Source organism: Channa argus, chromosome 6 (assembly GCF_033026475.1).
Source record: "Channa argus isolate prfri chromosome 6, Channa argus male v1.0, whole genome shotgun sequence".
Lineage (NCBI taxonomy): Eukaryota > Metazoa > Chordata > Actinopteri > Anabantiformes > Channidae > Channa > Channa argus.
Window position 1 is genome coordinate 28,594,011 of NC_090202.1, and position 16,860 is coordinate 28,610,870.

Here is a 16,860-nt window from a genome sequence, read left to right on the forward strand (position 1 = left end):
GACCCTGTAGTCCCTGGACGACTGCCTCACTAACTGAGCTACAGCCGCCCTTTGTGCCATAAATCTCATGTTGGATCCAAATATTAGTGGAGAATCTGAGCTGTGACGTTTTGTGTCAGGTAACGAAGACTCAGGGTCAAAGTTTGATGCGATTTATTGAAGAATTGTCATCCACAGAGAAAAAAAAATTCACAAGTGTTAGAGGTTTCATCCTACAGAGATTGAAGAATCACTAACAGCTTTAAACGTAGTGACCCCCCCCCCATCCTCTTCATGATTAGCGTCTAGCCTTTAGGGGTGAGCAGAGGACCTGTAGTTGAATCATGTTTTACTTTCTGTGTCAAAATGTGTTGAAAAATAGTTTTAACAAAACTAAACAAACATCAGAACAAATTTTCTACATTAGTAAAGTTTGGACAACTATGACATCATTACTGATATACGTAATGTAGTTGTCGGGGTGGAGCAAATCGATTAGGGCGATTTCTTTTTACTGATATATTGCTGAAAGTTGGTCATGTCAACTTTTTCAAAGATTGGTTTTCTCATCACCATTTCTCATAAATTAATATCAAAGGAAACCAAAAGCTAAAAACTGAGGCAATAGACAAGTTAATATCTTTGTCTTTTGTTTTAATGGGGCCTGGAGAGTGGGTGGGGCATCACTACGACATCATTTACTAAAATAAAATAAAATGAACAAATTAAACATCAAATAGCACCAACAATAATTTCAGGCTAAATAAATACTGACAGTTACAGTAAAAATATAAAACGGTCAAGTTCAAACTTATTTACAAATCAAAGACAGATAATATAGAACCTGAACCAGGACCAAGACTAGAACCAGAACCTTAAATGGCAGCATAGATAAAACTGAAATGAATTCAGACAAAACCAACAAACTCCCAGTGTAGATTTCACAAAATAATTCTCTCAGCTTTTGAAGTATAATCTAAATGAGCTCAATCTGGAAACTTTGTACATCTTTTTATTTTATATGATGTTATCACACAGATAAAATGAATTTTAAAGGACAGGAACGGTGAATAAACTGCACCACTAAATAACCAACGGTAAGAACAAACAGGAAAGTTTAATTCTGTCCTGGTTTATTATGGTTCAGGTTCTGTGCTGTAGATCATGCAGTTGTTCAGATGCTGGACAGGACAGACTGTCACAAATTGTCTGTTCAGTGTTAAAAAAGAACCTTGAGTTATTTCACTTGTGACTGCTCTCTTTGTTTTTACACATAAAAACATAAAAAAGCTCTGAACGCATCTGAGCTGAAAGAAAACTGAAAAAAAAAAGATGTTTCAAGGTTTAATCTCAGATATTTCACAGCTTCTCACACGATTCTTTCCCTACTTATTAACAAAATACTAATCGATCAATGACATGCTGTCGATACCTCTCAGCTGACCAATCAGAACCCATGTTCAGTGCAGTCCTGGCTGGCTGTGGGCGGGGCTAGAGACGGGACTAAAGAGCACTCAAGAGTTTGTGGCTCTGTGATGAGGAGAGATGTAACAGGATATGATATCAACACTGACACTTTTTAACTATTTGTATGATTTTAATGTTTTGCAATAAGCTGACACCCAATAAAACCAGTCAGCTTCCATCTTGGTTTTGTATTTGCATTTAGAAGATTCTTAATTGACAGCAGAAAGAAACCTAATTTAAGTCCCCGCTAAATTCATCGTGTCATGTTCAAACTGGTGTTGTCTGATGTTTAGCTAATTATGTAAAGTTATTAATGAGTTTTGGCTGAGATATTATCAGGTTATTACAGAGCTACAAGTGAGTTATAACAGGCATTACTGAGTTATTACAGGGTTATCACCAAGACATTAACAAGTTATAATATAGTTATTACACCTTTATAACCGAGTTACTACAGCGTTATCGCCCAGTTCTTAATTTTACGAAGCGCTTCAGAGGTATCCCTGCTGATCTGAACAGGGCTGAATCCTTAAAGTGCATACTGCAGGCTAACCTTCTTCCCAAAATGTTCAAACCATTATCTGGAAATGTCGACTTAAAAAGTAAATACACAGTGTTTTATATGTTTTAACGCATAAGGGCAGAAATTAAGAGGAACGCTTTCTACACAATGCGTCATTCCGCTGTGAAGTCCTGTGAACATTTTGTCACTCGTTTCACTTTTCATGTCAGTGTTGCTGTGCATGGTTCACACACCCAGGCCACACCGCTCTTTAAAGACAAGAGGATTATGATCATTACATTTATGAGTATACGATGATATGAACCATATTACATTATAGTGTAATGACAGCACTAGTTTGAACACACTCCATTATGTGATGTTATATTCAAATCGTTTTTTGGGGGGGATGTTCTACAACTCTCCACAAAAATGACACTGTAGTGTGTGTAGAGGTATTTTTAAAAATCTACTTTCTACGTATTTTTTTATATTGTCACTCACAGTAGTTTTCAACCTGCAATATGCACTTTAACGTCACAGTCTCTTTTCAGAGACAAACATACGAGTCTCATTCTGTCTGTCCCCTCGGAAGAGGAGGTGAAGCCTCTTCTAACTCTCTCACACAGGACACAGTGGTGTCACTCCTCCGGAAGAAGACAAAGCATCTCCTCACTCCCTCATGCAGACGTTGCACCGTCCGATATTCTGCCTCTGCTGCTGCTCATCCTCCAGCGTGGTGGAGAAGCTGTTGGACGTGGTCAGCCAGAAACTGTAGATGTTTGCAAAGTAGTGGCAGGTTCCACGGGGTCCCTGACACTCAACGAAGGGTTGGGACCTGAAGTCTGTCAGACAGCTACCTGATGATGTCAGAGACTGGCCGCCACCCTCATCGCCTGCACCAGTATGCTGAAGCACACACAGGAAATGACATCATGATGACGCAGGTGGACCTGGTGCTATCAGTTTAATTTAGTTTTGGTTTGAGTCTAATTTCATATTCAATAAGATACTGTAATTAAGTTTAAATTTAATTCAGGTTTGGATTATCAAGTTTAAGTTTAGTTAAGAGAGTTAAACTAAGAGTAGGTTTTAGTTTAGCATCTTTAGTTGAAGTTATTTAGGTTTTTGGGTGGCTCTTAATTTATTTTCTCTGGGTCAATAGATAGAGCAGCCCATGTACCAGTTTTGGCCCCCAGCACCTATAGTCGTCCAATGCTCACCTCTAAGCTAACCTTTGTTTAAGAGCAATTCCCTGTTTAGTTTTGAGTTAGACTAATTTTATTTACCATTGTAGATTTGTTCGGACTTACATAACTTTGAGTTGAGTTTCTTTAGACTTCATTAAGCTTAGCTTAAGTTTATTTAGGTTTGGTTAAAGAGTTTGGTTTAGTAAAGTACAGATTGTGATGACTAGTATAATATATAATAATCGATTCACTGTCAATAACACCACTCAATAAAGTATATTAATCAACCATTATTGGTGGTGTTAACAAAGCTGTTCATGCAGGCCAGTAATCTCTGGTGCTAACGTTCCAAACAAGCTGCATAAAGTTTGAGTGCATATACACTTAACCAGTGAACACTGTCCCATCTGAGCAGATGTGTTCAGCAGGTGGACGTTAGCAGCAGTGAACAGTGGATTACAGAAATCTTATTCTCCACTGAAGCCTGCAGATTGTGCAGGGCTGTTTGTCCTGTTTGATACGTTAAATGTATTCATAATTAAACTGCTAATTTATAATTCTCCCGGAGTGTTCTTTGAATTGGCAATTTAAATTCCCGTCAGAGGTAAAAAGTGCTGGATTTCATACATTTTCAACTGTTCAACAATTATTGATTGTTAAGGTTAGTTTAGGAACTTGCTTAAGATTTGCATCCCTAGTTAAAATTACATTAACTTTTACTTATCCACCCAATATATTTTAGTTTAACTTCAGATAAGTCCCTTTTTTGTTCAGTTAATTTTAGATGCATTTTACATTTTTAAGTTTAAGACTTCAGACTTTTAGTTCATATTTGTGTTCCATTTACCGTTTGATTAAGTTCAGGTTTTAGCATCTCATTTGAAAGTTCAGCTTAAATGTAACTTTAGTTTATATAAAGTCACTTTTAGTGGGGCAGTGCAAGTATGTTTAGCAGTATTGGAAGCATTAGTAGGACTGCTAGTATTGTGGTACCCACCATGAGGAAAGAGTATCCTGTCCATAGGCTCTTCCAGCTAGGGGGGCAGTCTGGCTGGGTGGACGTCTGGCTGTGCAGTGCCACAGGTGATGAGGGCGCTTCACACACCACACAGCGGCTGATGTGATCTTCAATGGATACTCCATCTACAGGTGCGGTGGGCACCACAGCCGTCGTCGACAGCCAATAGGATTTATCGTTACGGTTGGCATAAGAGCAGGCTCCCATGTTACAGGAGGAGAACGGCATGGTGGAAAAAACACGCATACATGACCCTGCCTGACCTGGAAACAAATCCAAAAATAAATTATTCTCCGGTATTTTCAGCAGCACGTTACCCATTGAAAAACTCTTTGAGGAACTCCTGAACTGGACTGACAAATCCTTCAAGATGCAGAGGACCTGGATTTATTAAACTGAAAAAACTCAGTGGAGATGACTCAAAATCTGCTCAGGATCCTCTTGGTCTGGTGTCTGGGCACATATAACTTTAAACAACAATAGAGCAAATCTTGAACACAGTGAAGGTTTACATTAGCCATCAGACTCCTGAAGATCTTCCAGTTGGAGTTAGAAGACGGGACTGGGTAGAAAGAAGCCTGGGCTATGTTTTTAGCAGAAAATATCTTCATGGAAGGATGGGCGTCTGACATTTTGTATAAGTTTCCAGTAAAGTTGCAACACAGCATAAAATTGTGGTTGTTTTTTGGAGGGTTGTTTCACACAATGACCTTTTTAGCGTTAATGCTTCATTAACTCTAGTGGTGATCATCATCTGGGCACGAGTTGGTAGTTCTAAAGCAAGATTCAGGTGGTGAGGATGTTGGTCGCTACACCGAATCTTCTCTGAAACCAAACCCTTTCAAAGGCTAAGTCAGACTGTGTGAGTCTTTATGTACAGTATACATGTGTATTTACAGCACATACCTAGGTCCTGAGTGTGAGCCTTCTCCTGACCCTCCAGGTACAACAGACTGTATCCAATCCACAGGACTCTCATGTTTCGTGGACAAGTGGGGACATCCTTTGACTGGCTATGCCTCACCAACAAGAAGCCAGAGTTCACATTTTTGTATTGTCCATGAGGGCCAGGGTCACCTATTGGGCCACGATCACCTAGGCACAAAGACCCAGACAGGAAGTTAGTATCAACCAAACAACTCCACACAGATGATAAGATTAACGGAGGAAAATGATCCACAGAAACAAAAAACAAATCACTAAAGTGGAGTGAACAAACAAAGTAATACCAGACAGATTAAGAAAGTTGGAGGTCTCACCTTTTTGTCCCAATGCCCCACCCTCCCCCTGCAGGCCTGGTTCTCCTGGGTCTCCAGGTGAACCTGGGGGGCCCACAAACCCCTTTGGTCCCAGAAGCCCTCTTTCCCCCTTCAAACCTGCAACACATAAAGCATCTTAAAAATCTGCTGCACTAATGAGCAGCTTCCTCTTAATGAGCAGCTAAATTACAGTTTTGTGCCAAAGTTTGTTGTAACCTTTATTACTTATGAATGATTGAAATAACTATAATCTGACAAGGACCGCATCCACCTTCTCTGTCTCACCTTTAAATCCATCTGGGCCAATTTTTCCATCAAAGCCAGGTTCTCCAGGGGGACCAGAGCGCCCAATGGGGCCTTGGAGGCCAGGTCTGACAAAAGGAGCAAAGCGTAAGGGGAGAACCTCTCCCCGATCTCCCTTTGAACCAACCCGTCCTTTATATCCCTTTGGTCCTGGAGGCCCACTGGGGCCAGGATAACCTCTGGAACCTTTAATACCTGTTAGTCCCATGAAACCTTGTGACCCCTTTAAACCTGAAAAGTACACACATGCAAATATAAATATAAAGCGTATAGATGAAATCGATGGTGAGATGTGCTGACATACAGAAATGCATATGCTGAAGACAGTATAGTATATTGGTGTCTTCACTATATGATAGGGTGGGCATCATGGCTACTGTATAATTTGTTTAGACATTAAAGACATGCACAAATGAATAAATTCATATATGATTGCATCCTGTGTCTTCAAGTAAATAATATTGTCACCAACAAGAGCCTGTAATTTGGGAGTACTGCAGGGGCCCATGCTGGGATTGGAGTTTTTATTCAACTTGTACTTAACGACCTCGCTTCAGTGTGTGAATATATAGAAACCATGATCACGATACAGTTATGTACACCCATAGGAGCGATGCTTAACAAGCAGTTGCTAAGCTGAAACAGTTGAAATGTAGCCCTTACTAAATATTAATCCCTATTTTGTCTAAAATATCTAAGTAACCCTTTAGGTTTATTCTGTTCTCAGTTTCTGTTTGGTTATTGGATGTTTTGTAGGAGTGGACATAATCGATTTAAACGCATTGGTTTACATAATGTGTGTCAATGTATCAAAAGTAGGAAGTAAGATGACTAAAGTATGGGAGTGTTTGAAGCAGACACCAAACAACATAGTGATGTAGGAGCTCTGCTAATTGTTTCCATTATTTTGCTCTTGAATTGATTAAATGTAGATGCACCACATTCCTTTAACATGATGGAACAAGCTCTTGCTTTAATAATTGATTGTGGAAAACTTTATATTAGTTTGTCAAACGCATCACCTGTTGAGACTGGCCTATTTTTTGTTTGTGGAATAAAGTCCTGCAGTGCAAACTTTGTCATATTTGTTTGTTTAAATATGATTGAATAAAATGAAAGTGATTGAGGACTTAAATTAAAATTTTTTAGTGAATCAATTGTAATATTAATAAAAAATAAAAAAAGAGCTTGATGAGAAAAGTTGGGAGGATGTGTAAACATGTGTAAACACAAGTCTGGATAAATGCAGTGGTAGGGGCTGTTGACCTACAGGGTACCGGTGGAAATTGGAGTACTGTTGGCCGACTAAGGAGAGGAAGAAGGTGTGTTCGTAGGCAGAGAGAGTACAGGAAAGCTAAGAATGTAGGACTAACAATAGGGACTTTGAACTTGTTGAACCCACGAACTTGTTGAAGTTTAAAGGTGCTGTCATAATTCATTTTAGGGTCATTAGGATTTATTGTAATTTTGGCCTGAAAGAAGGATCATTTAACACAGAGTTACCTGAGAGTTAAAGCTGCAATGTTTATGTCCCTTGTATTTCTTTCATTGCTTTGTAAAGTAAGGTGATCATATTTTGATTTGTTTAATTATTCAAGTTTTAAGTTAATTTTGGGGGAGATGTTTGCTTATTCATTTGTCCAATTTAATTATTACATATTGGGACATATTTGTGTGTTTGTGTCCAGTATTGGTGACCCAGTAAATAGCCCATAACAAGGTATTTGGTCAAAAAAAATCTTTAAGGACGGTGTTAAAACTGAAACCTTTAAATGTTAGGGTTTTCAGAAACAACCTAGAGGAATATGTTTATGAACTAAGAGCTCACTCCTATATTTAAAGGTTAAGTGCTACAAAAACAAATTGCAAATTGGCTCAAAACCTTATGTCTTACTTTGGATATTGAAAAGCAATTAGCTTCTCAAATAAACAGACACAAAAGAGCCTTCTAAATATCTGTGTAAATTGCCAAACAATAAAAAAGTAGATGAAGTATTTAGTTTTCATAAATCTTGCTCTCAATATTAAAAAGAATATTGGGAAATATGGTGACATCACCTGCTTGTCCCAAAACCACAGCTTTGTCATAGGCAAACTACTTTGTATAATTACAGTTGACATGCTGTAAGGAACAACACTTTCCCAAGAGCAGTAGCCACTGTACAGCAGGGACATAGTGGCTAACTTCATCTAGATATATCACATATAGAGAATCTGACCTTTTGCTCCACGGGCCCCAGCGATGCCTTTCACTCCTTGGGGCCCTGGAAGTCCTTTTAGACCCTTTGGCCCAGTGTACCCTGGGTCCCCATTGTCCCCATTATCCCCAGGTACAGGGAAGTTTAGACCTTGAAAGCCCATTTCACCTGGACACCCTGAAACACCAAGGCCAGGTCAGATGTAAACTAGTGTGATTTCTCTACAATAATAAACCTGAACATTAGAGTCTGACCTGGCTCTCCATCTGGTCCAGGACAACCAGGATCTCCATAATGACCTCGAACAGAACCTTTGCATTCTGGTCCAGGTTTACCTACAAGTCCAGAATCCCCTGGAGGACCTACATCAATACATAAAGTAATGTTACTGACAAAGATCTACATTTCTGATTTGTAGATGAGATGGGTAAACTGACATTTGCATCAATGATGGGAAGCACATTGTACAGACCTTTGGCTCCTGGAGGGCCTTTGGGCCCTGGTGGTCCAGACTGAGATGTACCAGAGAGACCTGGAGGACCAGGAGGACCTTTATCCCCTGGAAAACCTTGGCAACCTTGAGGACCCTCCACACCCAGACCTAAACAGTCAGATATGGACAATCACAGCAAATGTGTTTTTATTGTGAGTACCAACAGTGTTGTAGTCAAGACCACCTTAACTGAGACCAAGTAAGACCAAGGCAGGGAAGTCAAGAAAGACTAAGTCAAGAAATTGAGTCCTTCACATTTTTCCTTCACCTGCCTGCAAAGACTTTTGTGCAGGATTGATGTTGGAACAGGTTTAAGTTTTAGGCAAAGAAACAGGAAAATTAAGTCATTCCACAGATGGATCTTCTGCCATCACAAGAAGTATGGACCTTTTGGCCTAGAGGTCCTGATTTGTACCCATACCTTTCAGAAATGACCTAAGACTGAAGCTACATTTTTAATATTTTTCTTTAAAGACAACCGTAAACCACAAATAAAGTGCTTCTGTGATCAAGAGCACATGAGGGATGGTTTCCATCAGTGACTCAACCTCACCAGGGTATAGGAAAATGGCAGATTTGGAAATGGAGTCTTTACCATTGTTTGTCAAAACTGGCCTGGCACACCACCTGCTGTTGGGGCCAGTAGGGTTGCTTAACTCTTCTTTGGTCACAATATAAGGTGACTGACTAACTGGAAAGATAGACAGTCTTTTCTAACAAGATCTGTGAGACTCATACCTCTGGTCCCCATGTCCCCCTTTACTCCTTTCAGTCCATCCAATCCATGAAGACCCAATGGTCCAGGTGCACCTGCAGCAATATCATTTAAAAAAAAATCAAAACATAATTTTGTTTTGAGTAAAGCACAGATCTGTGTTGTGTAGCCTGATAAAAAACATGTTTTCTTTTCTTATTTAGTTAAGAATCAAACATGACCACAGGTCTGGGATTGAGTTCTCACCTTGGAGTCCTGGGCTGCCCTGTGGTCCTGGAGGACCATCAAAACCTGCATTACCCGGAAAACCTGGATGACCCTGACAACCTCTGGGCCCTGGGGGACCGATCACCCCTGAAATACACATGGAAAAATTAGTTTAAATTAATAGGGGAACTGGATAAGTAAGAAATGTATCACAGATCAAGGGGCTGGTTCCCTGTGACTCTAAGAAATATAATGGCCAAATACACAATTTGAGAATTTATGGTCATTTTTGGTGTCGACATCATGATAATGGCCTGAGAATCATTGCCATTATGACCCGCCTCCTTAAACAAGAGCCATCTACCTTCAATTCTGCTCCCAGCCTAATTGAACAGCTGCTGGTCCATGTTGGTAGTGGCTAGTTTTGATTGGTACTGGGTCACATGGTTTAGTTCATGTAGTAAAAGTAAAGAATTAGCATTTTGAATGACCACATCCTAGTTATCTGTCTCTGCCAACCAGTCAAATTGCAGTTTTACATACAAGTCTGTCAAGACTCAAATTGTAATCAGTTTATCTAGTTCCAAGTAGTCTGTGCCAGATGTAATTGAATTTCCACTAGGTGGTGCAGAGATTTTGAGTCGATGAGAATGGGACAGAGGTGTGGTCACAGTGGAAAACTCAAAAACCACTACTATTTGTTATCGTGTACCGTCCTCCAGTCCCTTATTCAGAGTTTTTGATTGAATTTTCTGATTTTCTAGCTGATTTAGTGCTTAGTACAGATAAAGTCATTATAGTGGGTGACTTTAACATTCATGTAGATGCTGACAGTAACTGCCTGAGCACTGCGTTTAATTCATTATTAGATTCAATTGGTTTTTCCCAAAATGTAAATAAACCCACTCACTGTTTTAGTCACACGTTAGACCTTGTCCTTACGTATGGAATTGAAGCGGATAATTTAACCATATTTCCTCACAACTCTCTTCTGTCTGACCATTTTTTAATAACATTTGAATTTACAATAACAGACTATATAGCAGTTAGGGAAAAATTCCACTATAGCAGATGCTTAAGTGAAAAAGCTGTCAACAAATTTAAAGAAATGATTCTTTCAACATTTGCTTCACCATATGTTAATACAATGGAAAGTAGTCTCCTTAATGTTACTTCTGCACAAATAGATTATCTTGTTGACAATTCTGCAGCTTCACTATGTACAATACTCGATAGTGTTGCCCCTCTGAAAAAGAAGGCAGTAAACCAGCAGAGGTTATCTCCATGGTATAGTTCACAAACGCGCAACTTAAAACAGGAAACACGAAAGTTAGAAAGGAAGTGACGTTTCAGAAATTTAGAAGAATCTCATTTAGCCTGGAAAAATAGTTTAAAAATGTACAAAAAAGCTCTCAGTGATGCCAGAACAGCATATTATTCATCATTAATAGAAGAAAACAAGAACAACCCCCGGTTTCTGTTCAGCACTGTAGCCAGGCTGACTAAGAGCCATGGTTCTGTTGAGCCTACTATTCCCTTAACTTTGAGCAGCAATGACTTCATGACCTTCTTTATGAATAAAATTGTAGCTATTAGAGAACGAATTCACCAGATCCTCCCCCCAAAAATTACAGATAGATCTTCATGTTCAACAGTGCTAGAGTCATTGATAAGGCCCCACTCCCTGTTAGACTGCTTTTTACCCATAGATCTCTCTGAGCTAACTTCAATTATTACATCATCTAAACCAACAACCTGTCTGCTAGATCCTATTACAACTAAGCTGCTCAAGGAAGCTTTACCCTTAATAGATACATTCATATTAGATATCATAAATCTATCTTTAGAAACAGGCTATGTACCACAGGCCTATAAGGTAGCTGTAATTAAACCACTACTTAAAAAACCCTGTCTTGACCCAGGTGTTTTAGCCAATTACGAACCAATATCTAATCTCCCCTTTATTTCTAAAATAATTGAAAAAGTAGTCGCAAAACAATTATGTGATCACCTTCATAGGAATAATTTGTATGAAGACTTTCAGTCAGGATTTAGAGTTCATCATAGTACAGAAACAGCACTGGTAAAAGTCACCAACGATCTTCTCATGGCCTCAGATAATGGACTCATCTCTATACTTGTTCTGTTAGATCTTAGTGCTGCATTTGATACCATTGATCATAACATTTTATTACAGAGACTGGAACATGAAATTGGAATTACAGGAACTGCGCTAGGTTGGTTTAAATCTTATCTATCTGATAGATTTCAATTTGTTCATGTTAATGATGAATCCTCCATGCACACAAAGGTTAGCTATGGAGTTCCACAAGGCTCTGTGTTAGGACCAATACTTTTTACTTTATATATGTCTCCTTTAGGCAACATTATTAGAAAACACTCCATAAATTTCCACTGTTATGCTGATGATATCCAGCTATATTTATCTATGGAACCAGATGAAAATAATCAGTTAATAAAGCTTCAAGCCTACAAGACATAAAGGCCTGGATGTCCCACAATTTTTTACTTTTAAACTCAGACAAAACTGAAGTCATTGTATTTGGGCCCAAAAATCTCAGTTATTAGAGTTATTTTTGATCAGGATCTATCCTTTAACTCACATATAAAACAAATCTCTAGAACAGCCTTCTTCCACCTACGGAACATTGCCTGGTTCTGCTGGAGGTTTCTTCCGTTAAAGGGAGTTTTTCCTCTCCACTGTTGCCTATGGCTTGCTCCAGGGGGAATTGTTGGGTTCTCTTTATACATCTTTATAATCTTGACTTTATTCTGTAAAGTGCCCTGAGATGACTTTGTTGTGAATTGGCGCTATATAAATAAAGTTGAATTGAATTGAATTGAATTGATCTCTGAATGCCAACAGGTGGATATTTGGGTCAAATTTGAAAAAATTCCCTCCAGGAATTCCTGAGATATCACATTTCCAAGAATACAGTAGGACAAATGGACAGCACAAAAATAAAACTAAGTGACCCTCCTTACCTTGTTCACCTGGGTCTCCATAAGTGCCTGGCTCTCCTTTACACCCTGTCTGACCTGGAGCCCCAATGAAGCCAGGCTCTCCAGCATCTCCTTGGGGTCCAGGACACCCTGAGACAAAAAAAAAAAAACTAAATTATACAGAAACTCACCTGATAGAGAAGCCATTTTTGTTACAAAACACATTGAAACACATTCAAAATCCTACAGTAGAGTTTCCATTCTAAGCATGCATAGACTTCAGAGAACCAGAACCAGATGATCACCTGTGGTCCCAAAGTCTCCAGGAGGCCCTTTTTCTCCTGGTACACCAGGATAGCTAATAGAGTCTCCTTTATCACCTGAAAAACAAAATCAATCGTTATTCTACAACCTGCACAGTAAAAGAGACCAAATCTTTTGATTAGTCATGGTGGTGGGTTCAACTCATACCTTTCTCTCCAGACCATCCTTGCCGACCAGGTTCTCCAGGTTTCCCAGGACATCCTGGGTCACCCTGCGACCACAAATAAACACAGACCATAATTTTTGAATGTTAAGCATTTTCCAACAATTCGACAAAGTTCTGGTTTTGTCTTCAACAGACTTAAATCTTAAAGGTTAAATCCTAATGTTATACTATGTTCGCCAACTAAAAGCAGGAATAGTCCTGCTGTTACAGGTGTTATTGGCAGTTAAAATTTAAGTTCACACTTTCTCAGATTTAATGATGCGTTCTATCTGACACACAGAGTCTTTTGTCATCTTACTGGATCTCCAGTCTCTCCAGGGAAGCCGATGACTCCTGGAGGTCCTTTACAACCAGGTGGTCCTGGAAGTCCCTGTTTGCCAATAGGGCCAGGGGGCCCCAGTGGACCTAGAATTCCGGGGAGCCCATTAATGCCTGGATACCCTGGATTACCTGTAGCTCCTTGTACACCTTTACTTCCTATAGAAACAATAGGTGTTTAGGCTGAGGGTGTTACAGTGCATAACAGATACCCAGTTTCGTGAGAAACTCTGAGCCCACTCTGAAGCTTTAATCTCTGCAGGTTATAACTGACTGACCGACTGTTATCCCCTTAGTTTTTATTGAAGCTGTATGCACTGCTGATGAGACTTTTCAGTGCTACAAACATTTACAAACAAAGCTTGAATTGATATGAGTCGACCCCCTTGTCTCACTAACCCTTGTGTTGAGTCAAGCTAGTTCCATTTGACCCAACACACCTTAACTCAATCGAACCCATCTTGACACAGAATAACTGATTTAGACTTGTCCTGATTCTTTCTGAATCAAGTCATTTTCTGATATGGCTCAACTCTGACTGCTTCGCCCATACTAATGTTTCTTAGTGTTACTTAATATCTGACTTCATACAACACAACTCAGCTCCATCTTAATTGACTCACTGAGCAGCTTGAGTCAGTGAGTCAACTCAGATTGAGCTGACTTGTTTCAATTTGACACTACTTGATATAACTAAACCACACATGCCTTGTTTTGACTCATGCTGAAGTAAATTCACACAACCCAAATCAACAAAACTTTACTTGCTTTTACTCAGCTTATCTTTCCTCAACACAATACAACTTGACCTGAGCTTGGTCTTTCGATTCATCATGACTCGTCTCGACTTGGGTGGACTGCCTTCGTTTCAACATGACTTGTGGTTATCACCTGATCTTATTCAGCTGTGCTAAACTCTAACTTTACTAATAGCATTTGACTTAAAAATGTTTCTTTTCCCCGTGTAACTAATTTCACCTTCTTTGATGATGCAACCTACTGTCTACATAAGTTGCTAGATATTTTGACTCATACTGACTATAGACTAATTGTCAGACATATTATGAATATACATTTTTTTATGGCCATGTTTTTTATTTCAAATTTGTCTATGTTGATTATTCTAAACAAACTAATGCAACCGCAAGGGGGCACAAGCCAGTGTCTTCTTGTGCCAGTCCCAAGTCTGGATAAATGCAGAGGGTTGTGGCAGGAAGGGCATCCGACGTAAAACACATGCCAAATCAAACATGCGAATCGTGACAAAGACTTCCATACCGGATCGGTCGGGGCCCGGGTTAACAACGACCGCCACCGGTGCTGTTGTCCTACAGGGTACCGGTGGAAATTGGAATACTGTTGGTCGAAGACGAAGAAGAAGAGGAGGAAGGTGTGTTCGTAGGCAGAGAGAGAAGAGGAAAGCTAAGAATGTAGGACTGACAGTAGGGACTTTGAATGTTGGTACTATGACAGGGAAGGCTAGGGAGTTGATCGACATGATGCAGAGAAGGAAGGTGGACATACTGTGTGTCCAGGAGACCAGGTGGAAAGGTAGCAAGGCTAGAAGCTTAGGAGCAGGGTTCAAGTTGTTTTACCATGGGTCAGATAGGAAGAGAAATGGAGTAGGAGTTATATTGAAAGAGGATTTTGTGAGGAATGTTCTAGAGGTGAAAAGAGTATCAGACAGGTTGATGAGTCTGAATCTGGAAGTTGAAGGGGTGATGTTCAATGTTGTGAGTGGTTATGCCCCACAGGTAGGATGTGAGTTAGAAGAGAAGGAGAAATTCTGGAGTGAGTTAGATGAAGTGATGCAGAGCATCCCCAGAGGTGAGAGAGTTGTCATTGGTGCAGATTTCAATGGGCATGTAGGTGAAGGGAACAGAGGTGATGAGACTGTTATGGGCAGGTTTGGTGTTCAGGACAGGAATGCAGAAGGTCAGATGGTGGTTGACTTTGCAAAGAGAATGGAAATGGCTGTAGTAAACACTTTCTTTCAGAAGAGGCAGGAACATAGGGTGACGTACAAGAGCGGAGGGAGAAGCACTCAGGTAGACTACATCTTGTGTAGACGTTGTAATCTGAAAGAGATCAGTGACTGTAAAGCATTGGTAGGGGAGAGTGTAGCCAGACAACACAGGATGGTGGTGTGTAAAATGATGCTGGTGGTGAGGAAGATAAGGAGGACTAAGGCAGAGCAGAGGACGAAGTGGTGGAAGTTGAAAAAGGAAGAATGTCGTTTAGTTTTCAGGGAGGAGCTGAGACAGACTCTGGGTGGTTTGGAGGTGCTTCCAGATGACTGGACTACTACAGCTAATTTGATCAGGGAGACAGGTAGGAGGGTACTCGGTGTGTAATCTGGAAAGAGGAAAGCGGACAAGGAGACTTGGTGGTGGAACGAGGAAGTTCAGGAGTGTATACAGAGAAAGAGGTTAGCTAAGAAGAAGTGGGACACTGAGAGGACTGAAGAGAGTAGACAGGAGTACAGGGAGATACAGCGTAAGGTGAAGATAGAGGTGGCAAAGGCCAAACAAAGAGCATATGAGGACTTGTATGCTAGGTTGGACACTAAAGAGGGAGAGGTGGATTTGTACAGGTTGGCCAGACAAAGAGATAGAGATGGAAAGGATGTGCAGCAGGTTAGGGTGATTAAAGATAAGGATGGAAATGTATTGACAGGTGCCAGTAGTGTGATGGGAAGATGGAAGGAGTACTTTGAAGAGTTGATGAACGAGGAAAATGAATGGGAACGAAGAGTAGAAGAGGTGACTGGTGTGGAGCAGGAAGTAGCAAAGATTAGTAAGAGTGAAGTGAGGAGGACATTGAAGAGGATGAAGAGTGGAAAGGCAGTTGGTCCTGATGACATACCTGTGGAGGTATGGAAGTGTCTAGGAGAGGTGGCAGTAGAGTTTTTGACTAGTTTGTTTAACAAGATCTTGGAGAGTGAGAGGATGCCAGAGGACTGGAGGAAAAGTGTACTGGTACCAATTTTTAAGAACAAGGGAGATGTGCAGAGCTGTGGCAACTACAGAGGAATAAAGCTGATGAGTCACACAATGAAGTTGTGGGAAAGAGTAGTGGAAGCTCGGCTAAGGGCAGAGGTGAACATTTGTGAGCAGCAATATGGTTTCATGCCTAGAAAGAGTACAACAGATGCAGTATTTGCTTTGAGGACGCTGATGGAGAAGTACAGAGAGGGTCATAGGGAGTTGCATTGTGTCTTCGTAGATTTAGAAAAAGCGTATGACAGGGTGCTGAGAGAGGAGCTGTGGTATTGTATGAGGACGTCTGGAGTGGCAGAGAAGTATGTTAGAGTGGTGCAGGACATGTATGAGAGCTGTAAGACAGTGGTGAGGTTTGCTGTAGGTGTGACAGAGGAGTTCAAGGTGGAGGTGGGTCTGCATCAAGGATCAGCTCTGAGCCCCTTCTTGTTTGCTCTGGTGATGGACAGACTGACAGATGAGGTTAGACAAGAATCTCCATGGACTATGATGTTTGCAGATGACATTGTTATTTGTAGTGAGAGCAGGGAGCAGGTGGAGGAAAATCTAGAGAAGTGGAGGTCTGCTCTGGAAAACAGAGGAATGAAGCTTAGCCGCAGCAAGACAGAATACATGTGTGTGAATGAGAGGGACCCAGGTGGAACGGTGAGGTTACAGGGAGCAGAGGTGAAGAAGGTGCAGGACTTTAAGTATTTAGGGTCAACGGTTCAGAGCAACGGTGAGTGTGGAAAAGAGGTGAAGAGGCGAGTGCAGGCAGG

The 16,860-nt window shown here is 40.5% G+C and overlaps 1 protein-coding gene across 1 annotated transcript in view; it reads right to left on the reverse strand.

Moving 5' to 3' along the window:
* Window positions 1-136: 136 nt before the first annotated feature.
* The window catches only part of col4a4 (collagen, type IV, alpha 4), a 41,142-nt gene continuing 24,418 nt past the window's right edge, over window positions 137-16,860 (reverse strand). The window contains exons 33-46 of the mRNA XM_067506864.1: window positions 13,084-13,262; window positions 12,767-12,830; window positions 12,601-12,675; window positions 12,338-12,445; window positions 9,371-9,478; window positions 9,148-9,219; window positions 8,389-8,517; window positions 8,171-8,278; window positions 7,938-8,093; window positions 5,701-5,949; window positions 5,416-5,532; window positions 5,063-5,251; window positions 4,136-4,419; window positions 137-2,857 (exon numbers count right to left, since the gene is read on the reverse strand). Of these exons, the coding sequence (XP_067362965.1) occupies window positions 2,621-2,857; window positions 4,136-4,419; window positions 5,063-5,251; window positions 5,416-5,532; window positions 5,701-5,949; window positions 7,938-8,093; window positions 8,171-8,278; window positions 8,389-8,517; window positions 9,148-9,219; window positions 9,371-9,478; window positions 12,338-12,445; window positions 12,601-12,675; window positions 12,767-12,830; window positions 13,084-13,262 (2,075 nt within the window). The 3' untranslated portion in view covers window positions 137-2,620. The remainder of the gene's footprint in view (window positions 2,858-4,135; window positions 4,420-5,062; window positions 5,252-5,415; window positions 5,533-5,700; window positions 5,950-7,937; window positions 8,094-8,170; window positions 8,279-8,388; window positions 8,518-9,147; window positions 9,220-9,370; window positions 9,479-12,337; window positions 12,446-12,600; window positions 12,676-12,766; window positions 12,831-13,083; window positions 13,263-16,860) is intronic.